The sequence below is a fragment of the Corvus cornix genome, chromosome 1A (genome assembly GCF_000738735.6).
Source record: "Corvus cornix cornix isolate S_Up_H32 chromosome 1A, ASM73873v5, whole genome shotgun sequence".
Classification (NCBI taxonomy): Eukaryota; Metazoa; Chordata; class Aves; order Passeriformes; family Corvidae; genus Corvus; species Corvus cornix.
The window spans coordinates 61,062,955-61,078,477 of NC_047057.1; the positions used below are offsets into that span (position 1 = coordinate 61,062,955).

Here is a 15,523-nt window from a genome sequence, read left to right on the forward strand (position 1 = left end):
CTGAACTAAAATATTGATACAGATGCATTTGAACCATTAGTCGAACACTTGATCCTGGAAAAAAAAAGCTGGAATAAATAATCAAAAGGTTTTGATGAGCACATAAAATAAATCAAAGCATTAATAGCAGGCAATAAAATTTTACAGAGAATGAGTCAAGCCAGTATAATTTCAATCTACAAACCCCGGCCTGTGGCTAGGAAGAGATTGAGTAGATGCCCTATATCATAAGCTCAGTGAAACTATCAATAGATTTCACATAAATAAACTACAGGAATGGGGTTTTCATGAAATTATTTTAATGTGGGGACAGGTCTGGTTGCTGTAGGAATGACTGCAGGAAACTGCCTTGGGGCACACACAGAGCCAGAGGCAAAGGCAGAGGTTTGGAAGCATCTGGCTATACCCCAGCTCTTGCAGAAACAAACCTTAGGTCAAAGCAAGCCACTGGCTGAATTATGTCAATATTGCACAAGAAAAGGTAAATTATAGAGTTGTATAAATGAGGTATGTGAAGCAGTAATCCTTCTGCTTCACTCCCTTGCAATATCCTGTTTAATTCTGAGCACTACATTATAAGCAGCCCAGAGGAGAATAATGGTGATGATGGGAAGTCTGGAAGATCTGAACCAGGAGAAAGACTGAACTCACGGGTCTGATCCTGAAAAGGAAAAGTCTGAGCTGAGATGGGGCCTGTTTTCAAATAGGCACATGCCTGCTGAAGAAATAATCTAATCTCCAGATCTGTTTCAGATAAGACAGGAATGAATGGACTCATATTACAGAAAAGAAGATTTAGTAAAGATTAGGAAAATCTTTGCTATCATACAAATCTCTACATTGCCTGGACAGGTTATCCAGTTAACATTACTGATAGTCTTTAGGACTGGGTTACATACAAGTCTGTGAAAAAGAACAGAAGTATTTAAGATGCTTGTGCGAGGACCGTTTCAGCCCTGTGAGTGAAAGATTTGCTTTTGATATGAAGAGAAAAAAAAAATTAAATCAGTTTTAATTATTCACAGACCTGTAAAAAAATTCTTATTAGCTGAACCCCATCTAGCATGGCATCTATGATGTGTGCCAGATGTCCTAATGTCATTTCTTTTCTCTGTAACTGAAAGTTGAACCCAGACTCAGCTCTCTGCTTGGGATACTGCTAGACTGTGAGAAGGGTACTGAACCATATTACCTAGCTGAAGTATTATTATTGATAAATCATAAAATTTTCACCATGTGGTGAACCAAATTACAGGCGGTTTTAATTTCCTCATTGTGGTCAAGCATTGGAATGGGCTGTCCAGGGAGGTGGTGGAGTCAAGAAACCACTAGATGTGGCACTTAGTGCCATGGTTTCATTGATGTGGTGGTGTTCAGTCAAAGTTTGGACTTGATCTTGGAGGTTTTTTCCAACCTTAATGAACTTGGTCTGTTGTGGGCACAGCAAACTCTGACAGAAGTACAGTGCTAAACATGTGGGAGCTTGGCTCTGGCAAAGGCTTAAAATCCTAGAGTTTAAAAAAAAAAAATTAAAAGAAACACATGGAAAGTAACCTGCAGGAATCACACTCCTCAGAACCTTATGGCTACTAATTTCATCTTATTAAAAAATAAAGCCCTGAAAGGAGCTGCCTTGATCTGCAGAATAGAAGAGCAAGCTCTCTATCTCTGCTGGGTCTCTTGGAATACCTCAGAAAGTAAAACAAAGCCCCAATATGATTATTTTTCTTAAATGTCTGTCCACAGATGAATGTAAGTGGGAATGTTCCGCTTAGCAGTGATAGATAAGGTCCTTCTGTTCCACAACACATCTTGAATAACCAGAGCACATCGGCGACCCACATGTGGTCCGTTTTCACTACAGACTGACACAGGACTGAGACCCTCCAGGAGTAACTCCGTGATTTCTTCAACAGCCTCTACTTTCCATTTTCTAAACCATATTAAACTCCAAATTCCCGTGCAGACTTATGTCAGCAGTGGATTACTTGATTTTTCCCATTAGATTTCTGCAAGACAGTTGGAATGGCAACATCTTATGTTCTTATGCTTTAGTACATTTTTAGGAAGGGGAAAGGAGAAGCGAGGAGTGCTTTCCAGCTCCCCTTCTCACCACGAGACTCCGTGTGGCTGCTCTGCCCTCTGCCGGGGCTGCTCAGGAGGGAGACGCTCAGGAGAATGACGCTGGAGAAACCCCTGGAATCTGGGGACGACAGAAACCTCTGGAATTGTCAGTCGCGGTGCTTGGGCAGCGCGCTCGGCTGCCGGGGCTCCGCGGGATGAGCCCACCGCCCTTAGAGCCGCGTCCTGGGCGCCCACAGGGATGGCAGCCACGTCCTGCTAACGTCCACAAACAACTGCAGAACCACAGAATCGTCAGGGTGACCTCTGGAGATCAGCCTGTCCAACCCTCTGCCCAGGCAGGGTCACCTGGAGCAGGTGACACAGGAGCATGTCCAGGTGGGGTTGGAATGTGGAGAGGGATACTCCACAACTTCCCTGGGCAGCTGCTCCACGGCTCTGCCACCCTCCGTGTACAGAAGTTCTTCCTCATGCAGTGCTCCTTGTGTTTAGTTTATGGCCATTGCTCCTCGTCCTATCACTGGAAAGAGCCTGGCACCATCCTCTTGGCACCCTTTGAGATATTTACGTGCATTAATGAGATTCCCTCTCAGTCTTCTCTAGACTAAAGAGATACACACCGCTGAGGTCCGGCCATCCGTGAAAGCAGGCAGACAGGGCTTTGCGGGGCACCTTGTCCCCAAGGAGCACCCTCTCCTCACCAAAGGGCAGACGATCCCCCGAAACCCCCCTCAAGCCCCCCAAACCGCGGGTCCCTCGGTGTCCCCCGGTGTCTCTCCGACGCGCTCCCAACACGCATGCGCGGCAGCGCAGGACTACATTTCCCGGCATGCCCCCGCGGGGCGGTCCGTGCGCGTGGCAGGGCGCGGCGAGAGGGGAGCAGGACAGGAACAGGGACACGGACACGGACACGGACACGGCCATGGATGCGGGCGAGGGGCGGCCGCAGCCCCACCTGGCCGCTCTGGTGCTGGCGCGGGGCGGCAGCAAGGGGATCCCGCTGAAGAACATCAAGCTGCTGGCGGGGGTGCCGCTTATCGGCTGGGTGCTGCGCGCCGCCATCGACGCCGGCGTTTTCCACAGGTGCGCACGCGCTGCATCCCCCTCCGCCTCCCCTTCCTCTGGAGGGTCCTGGTTGGGGATGGGGGTGCCGGGGGGTTCTGGTTCGGGACGGAGGTGCCGAGGGACCCCGGCGTAGGGAGGGGCTGGGGGAAGCCGCCGCTTCGTCAAGAGGGTTTTAGAGGTGTCTGTCAGCGTCTGCAGGGAGGGCTCAGAGCAGGGACCAGGCTCTGCTCCGGGGAGCCCAACAGTGGGACAGGGGAAACGTCAGGAACGGGGCACGAACTGATGCCCGGGAAGTTCCACCTGGACATGAGGAAGAACTTCTTTACTGGAATAGGCTGCCCTGAGAGGGTGTGGAGTCTCCCTCGGTGGAGATACTCAAAAGCTGCCTGGATGGAATCCTGTGCAACCTGCTCCAGGTGACCCTGCTGGAGCAGGGAGGTGGGACCAGATGACCCGCTGTGGTCCCTTCCAGCCTGACCCATGCTGTGACTCTGCCAATGAGTGTTGGAGGAGATCCTCACTTAAGACAAAGGGGTGCAGTTAGTGTGGCACCAGGTTAAGGGTCAGGCAAGGCAAGCACCCTGTCAAGAGCTCAGCTGTCCCTTCCTGCTGAGGGTGAGCAGCAGAGGAATGAAGGAATCAAAGTCTTTTAACACAGTAGTTTGACATTAAAGTTGTTCTGATGCGTGGTTGGGTGGCCACTAGCTGGTGATGTTTACCAGCAAACATTGATGGTTTTACTTTATTAAGACATCTGCATTAAATGGAACTGCCAGGCTGGCGATGATCTGCTGAAGCACAGGATGACTTTGGTTCGTGGCCATCTTGCTGCTCAGGACTGTGTGCACTGGGTTTGGGATCTCTGAGGATGGAGACCCCACAGCCCTTCTGTTGCTTTTACTGTATTCACCCAGAAAAAGCTTCCTTGTTTTCTCTCTACCTGCCCAGCACGGAAGACAGCAGTGAAGTCGCCTCCTTGCTGAGATGTCTCTTTCAGCATCTCCTGGCATATGTCTGCTCCCAGGCCCAGTCATCGTGCTGGCTCCTGCTGGGCTTGCTGCCATTTTCCTATCTGGTATCAGGGAGCCCACAGCTGGACACAGCACATCAGAAGCATTCTCACTCAAATGTCAAGTGGAAGGAAATAATCTTGTGTGCTCATGTGACTCAGAAGAGAAGCTCAGTTTGTGGGCAAGTGCCTGAAACTTCTGTAGCAATAATTAGAGCTAGATAGAAGCAAGGGTGTTGTTGGTGTTGAGAATATGGGCATTACAGATTTTTCTGCAGGAGCAAGACTGAGGATTTTCTACACATTTGCTGATAGTTAAAACCATGGTTAGGATGTGCTTAGTGTGTAGCACACTTAGGGGCAGGTTCCCAGTGCAAACCTGCTGCATAATGCTCAGAGCAAGTCAAGTGGAAATGCAGCCCAGCTAGATGCAGAGCAGTCTGTATCTCATAGCTGCTGTATCGTTATCTAGCCTGGAAAACCTTTCTTGCTGTATCTGAAAAGTAGAGGATGCAGCATTCTGTTTTATTTTTAGTAAAGCAGCAGACAAGAACACTTCTGACTGAGGTCACTGGTAATTTCTTAATGATGGTGAATCTGTATTGCTTAATGGCCTGCTGTGGCTTCTGTTTGGCATCTGAATTTTCGCAACAGGAAGCCAGTCAGGGTTGTACAAGCTGACTTTGAGGCATGGCAGGTGCCTGGTCACCTTTGGAAAGGTGTGCAGGGTACCTGTTACACAACAAAACTCTGTTAGCTGAATGGGGAGTGTGTATTTAAGTTCACCATCCCAAAGCAGTTTATAGAAAACACCTCTTGTGTGTTTGTTCTCGTGGGTGTGACTTGACATTGCTGTCGCTGTCGCACATATTTTACTTCTGATGATCCCACGGTGTCTTTGGGGGAAGAAATGTAACTGCAGCACCATTTGCTGTGGACAGTGCATTGCTGAGAGAGGAAGGGTGACTTTTCATAGCTTTTGTTTTTACACCTTACATGCTTTTTTGTCACAACGATGCCAGCAGTGGCTTCACAGTTGCTCAGTGTTTGTCATCACATGATGCTCAGAATTAGCCCTTCCTTTTGTAAATGTTTGTTTTCCCTGAACGATCGCAATCTTGCTTTACCAGTACAGGAAGTTTTCTGTGCTAAACATAATGAACTTGAACAGCTCCTTCTCTGGGATTGTATGGAGCCCAATTAACACATTTTAACACACTTGCAGCATAAGCTAATCTTTAAACTTCGTGGCAGTTTTACTTGTTGTAAACTAAGCTCTTACATGATTCTGAATGCCACATCCAACCCATTCACTGTTCATTGACCTGTTAACGTGCCTGACAAATTCTGTGTGCTGACACTGGCTTTTTCTGAGAACACTTTCAAATTTTATGTTGCTTAAGCTTCCAGTATGGAATGCAATTTAAGATTCAGATTTTAGTGAATGTCCATGTTTTATCTCCATTGTTCCAAGCTGCTTGTTGGACTGACTGGGGTAGTTTTATTAACACAAATACAAGAACTAGTTGCTTTCATTGCAAGGTGTAATACATACATAAATAAGCTGGGGTTTTATTCAGGTTAAATTACAACAGGCAAGTCAACAATGATGGGATTTATTCTTTATATTAATTGCTGTCACTGTTTGCCAACAGCATATGGGTTTCCACAGACCATGATGAGATCGAGAAGGTTGCAAAGCAGTTTGGGGCTCAGGTCCATCGCAGGAGCCCTGAAGTCTCTCAAGACTCCTCAACTTCTCTAGAAGCCATCACAGAGTTTCTCAATCATCATCATGGTAAATCAGGGGTGAAGTATGCTGAGCTTTTATATTGTAGCCCCAGAGGGATGATGCTCTTAGTATTTAGAAAAATAAGTAAAGCATTGAGTAAATAAAAGCTAGAAAGATTCTCCTTTTTTGGGTTTTTTATTTTTTGGTGTGTGGTACCTACTCATACCACACTTTGCTGTTGTGTTACTGAAAATATGAATTGTTTCATAAATGTCTCTTGGTTTTTCTTTAGAGGTTGATATTGTAGGAAATATTCAAGCAACATCTCCCTGTTTACATCCCAGTGACCTTATAAAAGTGGCAGATCTGATCCAGAAGGAGGGGTTTGATTCTGTCTTCTCTGTTGTGAGGCGGCATCAATTCAGATGGAGTGAGGTAAAGAAAGGAGGTAATATTTAGGTGTTTCTGGTTACAGTTGTACTTAACTTTTTATTTTTTTCAAATGCTTGCTTTTCCTACCCTTGGTATTTGAGGAAGTGATGTCTGAGGCATGGACTGAGTTCTCTGAGAGGTGTGAGATGGCTTAGAAATTCCTGCCAAGCACAGCTGTCTTGATAATACCAAGCATTGCTCAGCCCTTCTGTAACTGTTTTGTAGAAATTAAAATATTTTAACTTGTCTAGGCTGAAAATACAGCTCCAAAAAACCTGACATTTTAACTTCTTTCTAATGGGTATTCATGCATATTCAGTCATGACACTGAGGTCCTAACTAGAAAATTGTTTGTTCTTGCTATGCAGTAGCTAACAAATGACCAACAATGTGGGGTAAAATCTTGGTGAGGATGGGATGACAACCTCTTGGCCTGGGGACTTAGGCTTTGTTTCGTCCTGATAATTTGGCTGCTGACTTATGTCACACTGCAGACTGCCTGTGAGTCATGAGGGCTGAACTCATGTTGGTTAGCTCATCCAGAAGAATATGATTGGTTTTTCCCAGAGAAAATACGCCTCTCAGCTACAGTGGCCAAGATGACCAGAGACCGTAATTTTACAAATAAAGATTCTACCTTGGTTTAGCTATAAAGCACCTTTTGTCCTTGTACAAAGAACTATTCCACACATTATGTATATTGGTTTTGTTTCTGTGGTTAAAGCAAAAATGTTTTCTTCTTTTTTTAAAAATTATTATTTCAGGTACTGTCACAGTGGGGTTTTGTTGGGTTTTTTTTTTAATGAAAGTTACTCAGACATTGCAGTAACTGCTTCAGATGAATTTTAGGTGAGTTTAGAAAGCATCATGCTGTAAAAGAGCACATGTAATAAATGAGGCTTGATCCGAGAGATAAGTTGGAATAAAAGTTAAGCCTTTGTTTGGAATAAACACTTGAACATTGTCGTTGTTCCTCATAAGAGGAGAAATAAATGACACTGTGCAGTATAAGAGGGATATCAAAAGCATGGGTGGCAATTTCAGGATTCTGTGGATTGCAGTTTAGGAAGCCACATGCACATCTTGAGATGCTGGAAGGGACAAACGTGAAAGAAAAAATCTCACGTGGATGTGTCATGTGGCTTCCTGAAGTTATTGGTGCCATAGGCAGATTGTTAAATAAGAAAGCCTTGAGGCCTACCTAAACGAGCAAGTAATTCTCCAGCATAAAACGACATCCAAAAGTTTTTAATGTGGTGAGAGATAAGGAATCATTCAGCTGCAAGGACTGAGGAGAACATTGTGCCAACATGAGCAGCTTAAGGATAAATGCAAATGGCCTTTCAGGAGTGTGGTGTTTCAGGGGAAATTCACAGCAGCATTGTACAATGGTTTTTCTTCTTTTTATTTTTCCATACAGCTTCAGAAAACTGATTAAATTAAAAGAATTTCATGGGGTTTTTTTTACTGTGTAGATCTGGTGCTCCTTCTGCATTAAGGTTTAATACTGATAGATCCTGAAAGAGAAAGGTCTCTCTCTGACTGGAAATGTTCACTTCAGTGAGCACAAAGCTTTAGTTGGTTATGAAACACAAGGTGTGTTTATATCTACCAAAGCCTCAGGACGTTTTGGGTATTTGAGAATGCCCTCTAACTTTCTTGTGGTTACTGGGTCATGAGACCTGGTGAATTTTGGCTGCTTTGTGCATCTGGATTGAAGGGGCTTAAGGACAAAAGCCTCTGGTCCCTGGTTTGGTTTCTGCTGCATGTACAACTGTCATTGGTAGTAATATGGGATCTTTTGGGATGGTATTTGTGCAGACAGCTCTTTGTTTATTTGTGGACACTGATTAAACCATATATGAAGAGTTAACATAATATCCTTAAATAGGATGTATTCTGGGGAAGTGCCAAGATGTTTTCACAGGCAAAAATTATTCACATATGCTCTTTTTTCACCTTGCAGATTTCAGGCCGGTCCTTTCAGGTATCAGAGTGCATTCAGGCATTCCTGTGTGCACTAGGAGATGGAGTACAGGAATAGTATTTCTTTCACATTGGCAAGGACAGTCTGCAAGAATGTCCCTCCTATTCCTTATAGTAACCAGTTTTAGAGCCAATAACCTCTTGGATTTTTGTTGTTGATTTTTTGGGGGGTTTTTTTTCCAAAGTTGCAATGAAAAATTCCCTTTTCCTCTGCTATACAGAGTAGTCCTGCAGTTTATCCACAGTTCCAAGAGAGAGAAGCAATTCAGTGATTCCCCAGAGAAGCTGTGGATTCTGCATCCCTGGAAGCGTTCCAGGCCAGATTGGATGGAGCTCTGACCAGCCTGGGATAGTGGAAGGTGTCCCTGCCTGTGGCAAGAGGTTGGAACTGGATCATCTTTAAGGTCCCTTCCAACCCAAACCAGTCTGGGGTTTTTTATAAAGTTGAGCAACAAGAGCAATAATGAGAGAAGTTGGTGACTGAATTACGCCCTTATTTTTTGAACAGAAATTATTTAGGAAGTTGAGTGACTCTGAGCAGGAATTCTGTAAAGCTTATTTTATCTTTTTTTTCCCTCTGTTAACAGAAAACAAGATGACAGAACCCCAAAACCTGAATCCAGCAAAGCGGTACCGGAGGCAAGACTGGCCTGGGGAGCTCTATGAAAATGGCTCATTTTATTTTGCCAAGAGACATCTGATTGAGAAAGGCTACTTGCAGGTTAGTACTTCTGGTTTTTCGTGCTCTTCAGAATAATACATCTTCTACTCTTGCTGTAGAAGGTTCTGAATTCAATATTCTATTTTGATTTCTACTACAGTCAGTGTGAAATAACAGCACTTTGACCTCAGAACAGTTTGCTAATTATTTGTAATTTAGCAGGGCTAGTTATAGCTAGAGCAGTTCCAGTAACATCATCCTCCATAGCAAATAAATTTATGCAAATAAATGTATTATATAGCTATAACCCTAAGCCAATACAATACTGAGTTGAGTTTTGCATTTCACTGGTGTATCTTAGAATTCACATTAATGCCACTAAGGGTGTGAAACTGAGCTTCATGCAGTGTCAGAGCCTTGTCATAATCTGTAAATTTGTATTTTCAGCCAGTTTAATTTTATGCCAATTTTGTACGGTAACTTTAAAAGTCTTTTTCCATTTCCTGATGTTTACATCCCAGTGTAGTGATGCAGAACAACACTGAGGTGTGGTGGATATTTTTCCATTGGTGATTAAGTAACAGTAAGCAAATAATAATCATAGCCTTCCTTAGCAAATGCTGAAGGTATTACTATTTTGCTGATTAGAAGATTTAGTGAAATTAGTGTGATGTAATTGCTATAACATCTTGCACACTTTCTCTAGTTGTAAAGTGGAAATAGTTATTAACCTGAAGGTTCCTTCAAATGGTTCTGTGTCACCGGCAAAAACATAATTGATGGTTCACTTTTATATAAGCCATGGTGGCCACTGTGTAACCAGACACCTGGCTTTCATTGCATGGTGCTAAATTGTAGAGTTTTGTGTTTGGGTTGACCCAAGCAGAAAATTTCAATGGTTTGTTTTCCTTCAGGGTGGTAAAATGGCCTACTATGAAATGCGTGCAGAGCACAGTGTGGATATTGATATAGACATTGATTGGCCTATTGCAGAGCAGAGAGTGTTGAGGTAAAAGTACTTTTTATTCCCTTATTTCTTTGATGTTGCTTGTTTCAAAGTGTGGTCATGTGAATTCATAATGTATGAAATGGAAGCAATGGAGATCAAAGATAATTGGGCAGCTTTATTTCTGCCCATCATTTTTTCCTATCTCTGTTGAAATCACCTGAATTACCTTTGTTATATGGCAGGGTTTTGGTAGTTTGGTGTTTTCTTTAAAGTTCAGCTTGGTGAAAAGTGTGAGCCCCACTATACCAGAGTAATGTGTTAGCATCATCTCTGGCTTTCCCAGCTGAGGTGCCCCAGATCACCGTGCTCCACACCACAGTAACTGATCCACAGGAATGGGAGTGTTTGTGTAGAGGGCCTGAGCTGATTCCATCTCAGCAGCTGCCTTTTCTTTGCAGCTACTCTAAGGAAATAATGGGTGGGAATGGAGTATAATTTCTGTGCCTTTGTCATCCTAGTTGTTAAATGGATAACATAACTGAGCTGTCCTTTGGATCGTTCTGTTTGTTTCTTTGAAGAGGGAAAATACAGTTGGAGAGTGATGGTGATGAGAAAAAACATTAGAAAAGAAGAATTTCAAAGCTGTTTCTTCTGTCTGAAGATTACAGCTGTATGGGAAATATTTGGGGTTTTGAAGTGTGCAAAAACTTCCATCCTAAAAAGATAATTTCTTTGTCTAGCTTTGGCTATTTTGGCAAAGAGCCACTAAAAGAGGTGAAGCTCTTGGTTTGCAGTATTGATGGATGCCTGACCAATGGTCGCATTTATGTGACAGAAGATCACAAGGAAATGGTCTCCTATGATTACAGAGATATTGTTGGCATTGATCTGCTGAAGAAAAGAGGAATCCAGGTAAGTGCTGTTCTGAAGTGTGAGCCTTCATGTCTCATGTAACCTGCACATTAAAAGATTCTAAAAAATTGTATTCTGGCAGCATAGAAGTTGAAGTTTCTTCGCAGTACTTGTGATCAAGCAGCATAATATATTGGTGGGGACAAATGTTATCCTCAGAACTCTTAGAGGAAGTTAAGAGTTTTGAGAAAGTTCTCAATCACAGTAGTTACAGCATCTTTCTCCATTTCACAGAACCATAGAATGGCCTGGGTTGGACCTTAAAAATCATCTTGTTCCAACCCCCTGCCAGAGCAGGGACACCTTCCACTATCCCAGCTTGCTCAGAGCCCCATCCAAACTGGCCTGGAATACTTCCAGGGATCCAGGGGCAGGCACAGCTTCTCTGGGCAACCTGTGCCAGGGCCCCACCACCCTCACAGGGAACAATTTCTTCCTGATATCCAGTCTAAACCTGCTCTCTGGCAGTGTGAAGCCATTCCCCCTTGTCCTGTCACTCCAGGCCCTTGTCTCTGTCTTTGCTGTGGGCTCCCTTCAGGCACTGAAAGGCTGCACTTGGGTCACCCCAGAGCCTACTCCTGTGAAATGGAGTAGATGGTTTTTCAGCAGTCCCTCAGCTTCATTTTCTGTGAAGCCCAAGGGGTGGGAAGCTTGTAGTCATTGTTTTGTTGCCTGTGGGAGCTCATTTCCATACCTTCTTTGACTTGGAATGTTTCATTAAAAACCCCTAGGTCTTTGTGCTGCACTTCATTCATTTCTAGTGTATGTTGCTGATACAGTCCTACCTTGTGCTCCACTTCTCTTCATTCTGTACTTAAAATCAGTGCCGAGCATTTGGTAGCATTTAAAAGCAATTAGGGAAGATAAGCTTGTCTACATCTTGGACAGAAAACCTGAAGAAGTTGCATCTGAGATTTCTAAAAACCCTGCTGCAATTATCTTCTGGTTTTAGCCTACCTTGTACATCATTCCTGAAACTTCAAATTTGGAATGAACTTCCAGAGATAAATGTGCTGTGCTGCTTCAGTCTGTTTAGTGTTGGTTTGGTGCTATGAAATGCTGCTGTAAATAAAATTATGTTATTAAGTAGAGGGGCCAAGTTAAAAACTTCATGTTCTATAAATACTACAGAAATCTTTCTTGGGAATTCTCTCATTCCATACCATGACTTAATTAGATGATACTGCACTAGATAGTCACCACACCACCATACTGTGATATTTAGTATTTTATTTGTATATGTTGTATTTAAAAAGACAAATGTTAATTTTGTTCTGAGCATCAGGGAGTGCTGCAGAACGGTATTTCACTTTCCTAAAGGAGCCTCAAGACTGTCTGTGGTTTTGGATGCTAATCACTTCTGCTCTGAGTTGTGAAAACCAATTATTCAATGCTTTTCTGATGCCTGGGAGAGCTTCTATTAGCAAAACTACTTTTTTTGCAATAGTAATGTTGTATTTCTTGGGATGTAGAACTTACTCTAATTTTATTTCAATAGGTTCGACTCATCTCTGACAGAGATTGTTCAAAAACACTGTCAGCTATGCAACTGGGATGTGTAGCAAAAGTTAATGCAACAAATAAACTACAGGTTCTGAAGGACTGGCAGGAAGACATGGGTTTGAGCTGGAAAGAGGTGGCTTACTTAGGTCAGTTCCTTTTCTTTTGGTATATTTTATATTGGTCTATCTTTTATTTTGGTAGATTTAAATAGTGTAGACAAAGAGAAATTTCATAGTGCTGCTGAGCTTCAAACAGCTTTTCTCTTTGAAAATACACTGAATTTAATGGGATTGCTGTGCAAATTGCAGCACACAATCACCAAAAGCAGGTACTTTAAGGTTTGATAGGGTACAATCTAAATGATGAATCAGTGTTTCATTTGGTAAGGGAAGTCTTCACTGTTTTTCCAGTGGGATATAGGAAAGCTTTTGCTTTTAGGAAACATTTTGATAACAAAATGTTGATAAGCATACACTTAGAGCTGACAATTTTGAACTGATTCTAGTTTGTTTCAGAGGGATATTGTATAGATTATGTTCTGAAATGGTAATCACAAATGGACAGAATCAGAACTGAAAGCCATGTGGTTCTGTGCTGAGCTGTATTTCAGTGTCAGGTTAAGTGTGGGGTCCTGCCAATGCTTATTCAGCTGCTCACATCATTTTACTGCTCTTAAAAGTACTCTTCTCTTGCCTGAAGATTGTGAAGTGTGATCACCATTTACATGGATCACCACGATTTTCCAACAACTGACTTGCATGTGCAAAGGGCTTTTGAGCTGCTGAGATGAAGATTGTGATAAAAACCCCCAAATTTCAAAAATCAGATTGATGCGTACATAGAAAAACACTGAGAAAAGTACTGATTCTTTCCCCTCTGTGATCTTTTGCCTTGTCTGTCATCTTCCTCCCTAGGAAATGAGGAGTCTGACGTGGAGTGCCTGAAGCAGGCAGGCATGAGTGGTGTGCCTGCTGATGCCTGTGCAGCTGCTCAGAAGGCTGCTGGGTACATCTGTAAGAGCAGAGGTGGCTGTGGAGCTGTGCGGGAGTTTACGGAACACATATTCCTGCTCTTAGAGAAAGTGAACTCTGCAAGGAAGCAACTGGAAGAAATCAGTTCAGCAGGGAAGGAAAGGGGCAGGAATGAGAACAGCAGGAAAGGAAATAAGGAGCTGATGGAAAAAGAGTAACGCCGTTGGTCAGTCCTGCTTTTCTTCCGCAGTAAATCCGTATCCCAAAGGAATGCTTACCTTTTAAATTTTACAGCACAGTGGAGTTTAAAAGGTGTCTCCCTCTAATTCCAGGTCCCACATTCATGATTATATGCTGAAAATAGGAACATATCCACGATGATTTTAAAAGCCATTTAAGTTCAATGGGAGGAATGCTACAAAAGAGCATGCCCTGTAAATCTACTCTTAATCATCACACCTGTCCTACAGGAATGGTGCACCTTTATTTCATAATCTGACTGTTTTCAGGGATCAATGATTTTGCATGACTTGAAGATTTGTAATTCAGGCTTAAAAAAACCAAACAAAACTTCTGTCAGTTTTGCTCATGTGGTTTGCATTTCTGTTACCAAATGCATGGTGTTGTGGTTGTGTGATTGCGTTTTACAGGCTTTGTCCTTAGCAAGGAAGTGTTTTAACATATGCTGAGGAGGTCAGGTGTAAAATCCTATTAATAAAACTTCTTCCTCTGTTTTTAAACTACAACATCATTACTGTAAAACAAGTTAATATTAGTTAAAGAAAGCACTTTAGCATGTGTTCAGTTTTAAGCTCATAAGTAATTAAATCGCATTTGGAGTTGTGCCTCTTGGAATCTGTTTATTTTGGGTTTTATTGAAGTGCTTAAATTAATATTTTGCCAATTTTGGAGTTAAATTTCCCATTGGCTTTGAGATCTCTGCAGAAACTCAGTTTCTTTGTATGAAGACTCTATTGCAACCACAAATGAGTTAAAGCCAAATAAAAGTCCTAAGTTTATTGTATAGAAAAGTAGCTGCTGTTTAAAAAAAACCCAACAAAATCCAAACCATAGTTAATGTGGGTTTATATAAAATATATATACAGACCACTTTAACATGTTAAAGCTGGTTTACATGCTTTATTTATGGAAAATAGGATTTGTATTGTACATTACAACTACCATAGTATTTATCAGAGTCAAGTTTTGTTTTGGATTATGCTAAAAAATAAAAATACCCGTGGTACACTGGCAATTACAAGTGAGGTGAATTTTAATGGCTTGTCATTTTATTTTCTCTGCTAAATAGACACTCCCAGAATAATATCATCTGATATATTGGCCTCTGATTGATTTTGTGTTTACTTCCTTTCACAAAGCAAAATGTTGAACTGAAGTTATTTACTGCCTATCTACAGTTAACAGATTAATTGTTTGCTGTACTAATCAGTTCTTAAATCACCTAAACTGAAATGTCTCCTTTCAGTCACATTTTAGGGTTCTGTGCTGGATAAATCCATGGACTTTGACAAGAGGAGAGCCACATTTTGGACGTCAGTGTTTTCACTTTGATGAATTCTTGTTTAGAAGAACGTGGTATAATCTTACATTGGGAGGAATATGAAAGATAAGAGAGCTGTAGAGACCGTTTACCAAAAAAAAATGGGATATGCATGATCTACTGCCTGAAAGGTTCAGATTTGGATTGCCCACACTGCTGTGGAAAGCCTAATTATAGAGTAGGATGAGGGATGTCTTAATTACTCCTCTTGATTTTATAGAAGAGCCTCAATCATATGAAGGATTTAGGGGTCAGAGAGGCAGAGACAATGAGGGTAACTTTGTCCCCTTAGAGGTGAAATCCCAAGTCCTGGGAAAGCTTCAAATGTGTAAATATTTTTCCAATGCCTGTTCCAGTACATGTGACACCATGACTGCCTTTGATTAGAGGGGTGTTACTCATTCAGACTGGTCATTTTAGTTATACTGGGCTTATTTTGAAATCATCTTTTGGTCACATGAGTACTTGTTTTTTACTTTAAAAGGCCTAGTGTATTCCAAAGAAGACCTTAGGTAATGTGGGCTGTTCTATCATGATTATGTGAAATGGAAAAAAAGGAAATTATGTAAATATTTGTTATAAGCTGTTATGAAAAAATAGCTGATTACGTCAAATTTTAAATAAACAGCTTTCTCTAGTCTTTTGAGTAGAGAATGGTTA

At 42.1% G+C, this 15,523-nt stretch overlaps 1 protein-coding gene across 3 annotated transcripts; it reads left to right on the top strand.

Annotated features, from left to right (window-relative positions):
• Positions 1-2,943: 2,943 nt before the first annotated feature.
• Positions 2,944-15,523, top strand: CMAS (cytidine monophosphate N-acetylneuraminic acid synthetase). Of its 3 annotated transcripts, none has more exons than XM_010410283.3 (9): positions 2,944-3,165; positions 5,812-5,954; positions 6,181-6,336; positions 8,894-9,027; positions 9,882-9,976; positions 10,657-10,828; positions 12,327-12,477; positions 13,246-13,528; positions 13,635-15,523. In XM_010410283.3, exons 1-8 carry the CDS (start codon positions 3,005-3,007, stop codon positions 13,518-13,520), a joined length of 1,287 nt encoding a protein of 428 aa, XP_010408585.1. In that variant the 5' UTR covers positions 2,944-3,004; the 3' UTR covers positions 13,521-13,528; positions 13,635-15,523. The 3 variants fall into 3 exon arrangements, with proteins under 3 accessions (XP_010408585.1, XP_010408586.1, XP_010408584.1); XM_010410284.3 differs by having other exon boundaries at positions 14,789-15,523; XM_010410282.3 differs by having other exon boundaries at positions 13,246-15,523.

What these genes read in the sequence shown, in the direction of transcription:
- CMAS (XM_010410282.3), top strand. Translation starts at nt 3,005, where the DNA reads ATGGATGCGGGCGAGGGGCGGCCGCAGCCCCACCTGGCCGCTCTGGTG. An exon ending in GAGTGAGGTAAAGAAAGGAG is followed by an intron (nt 6,337 to 8,893) that starts GTAATATTTAGG and finishes CTCTGTTAACAG; the next exon opens with AAAACAAGATGACAGAACCC. An exon ending in TGAAGAAAAGAGGAATCCAG is followed by an intron (nt 10,829 to 12,326) that starts GTAAGTGCTGTT and finishes TTATTTCAATAG; the next exon opens with GTTCGACTCATCTCTGACAG.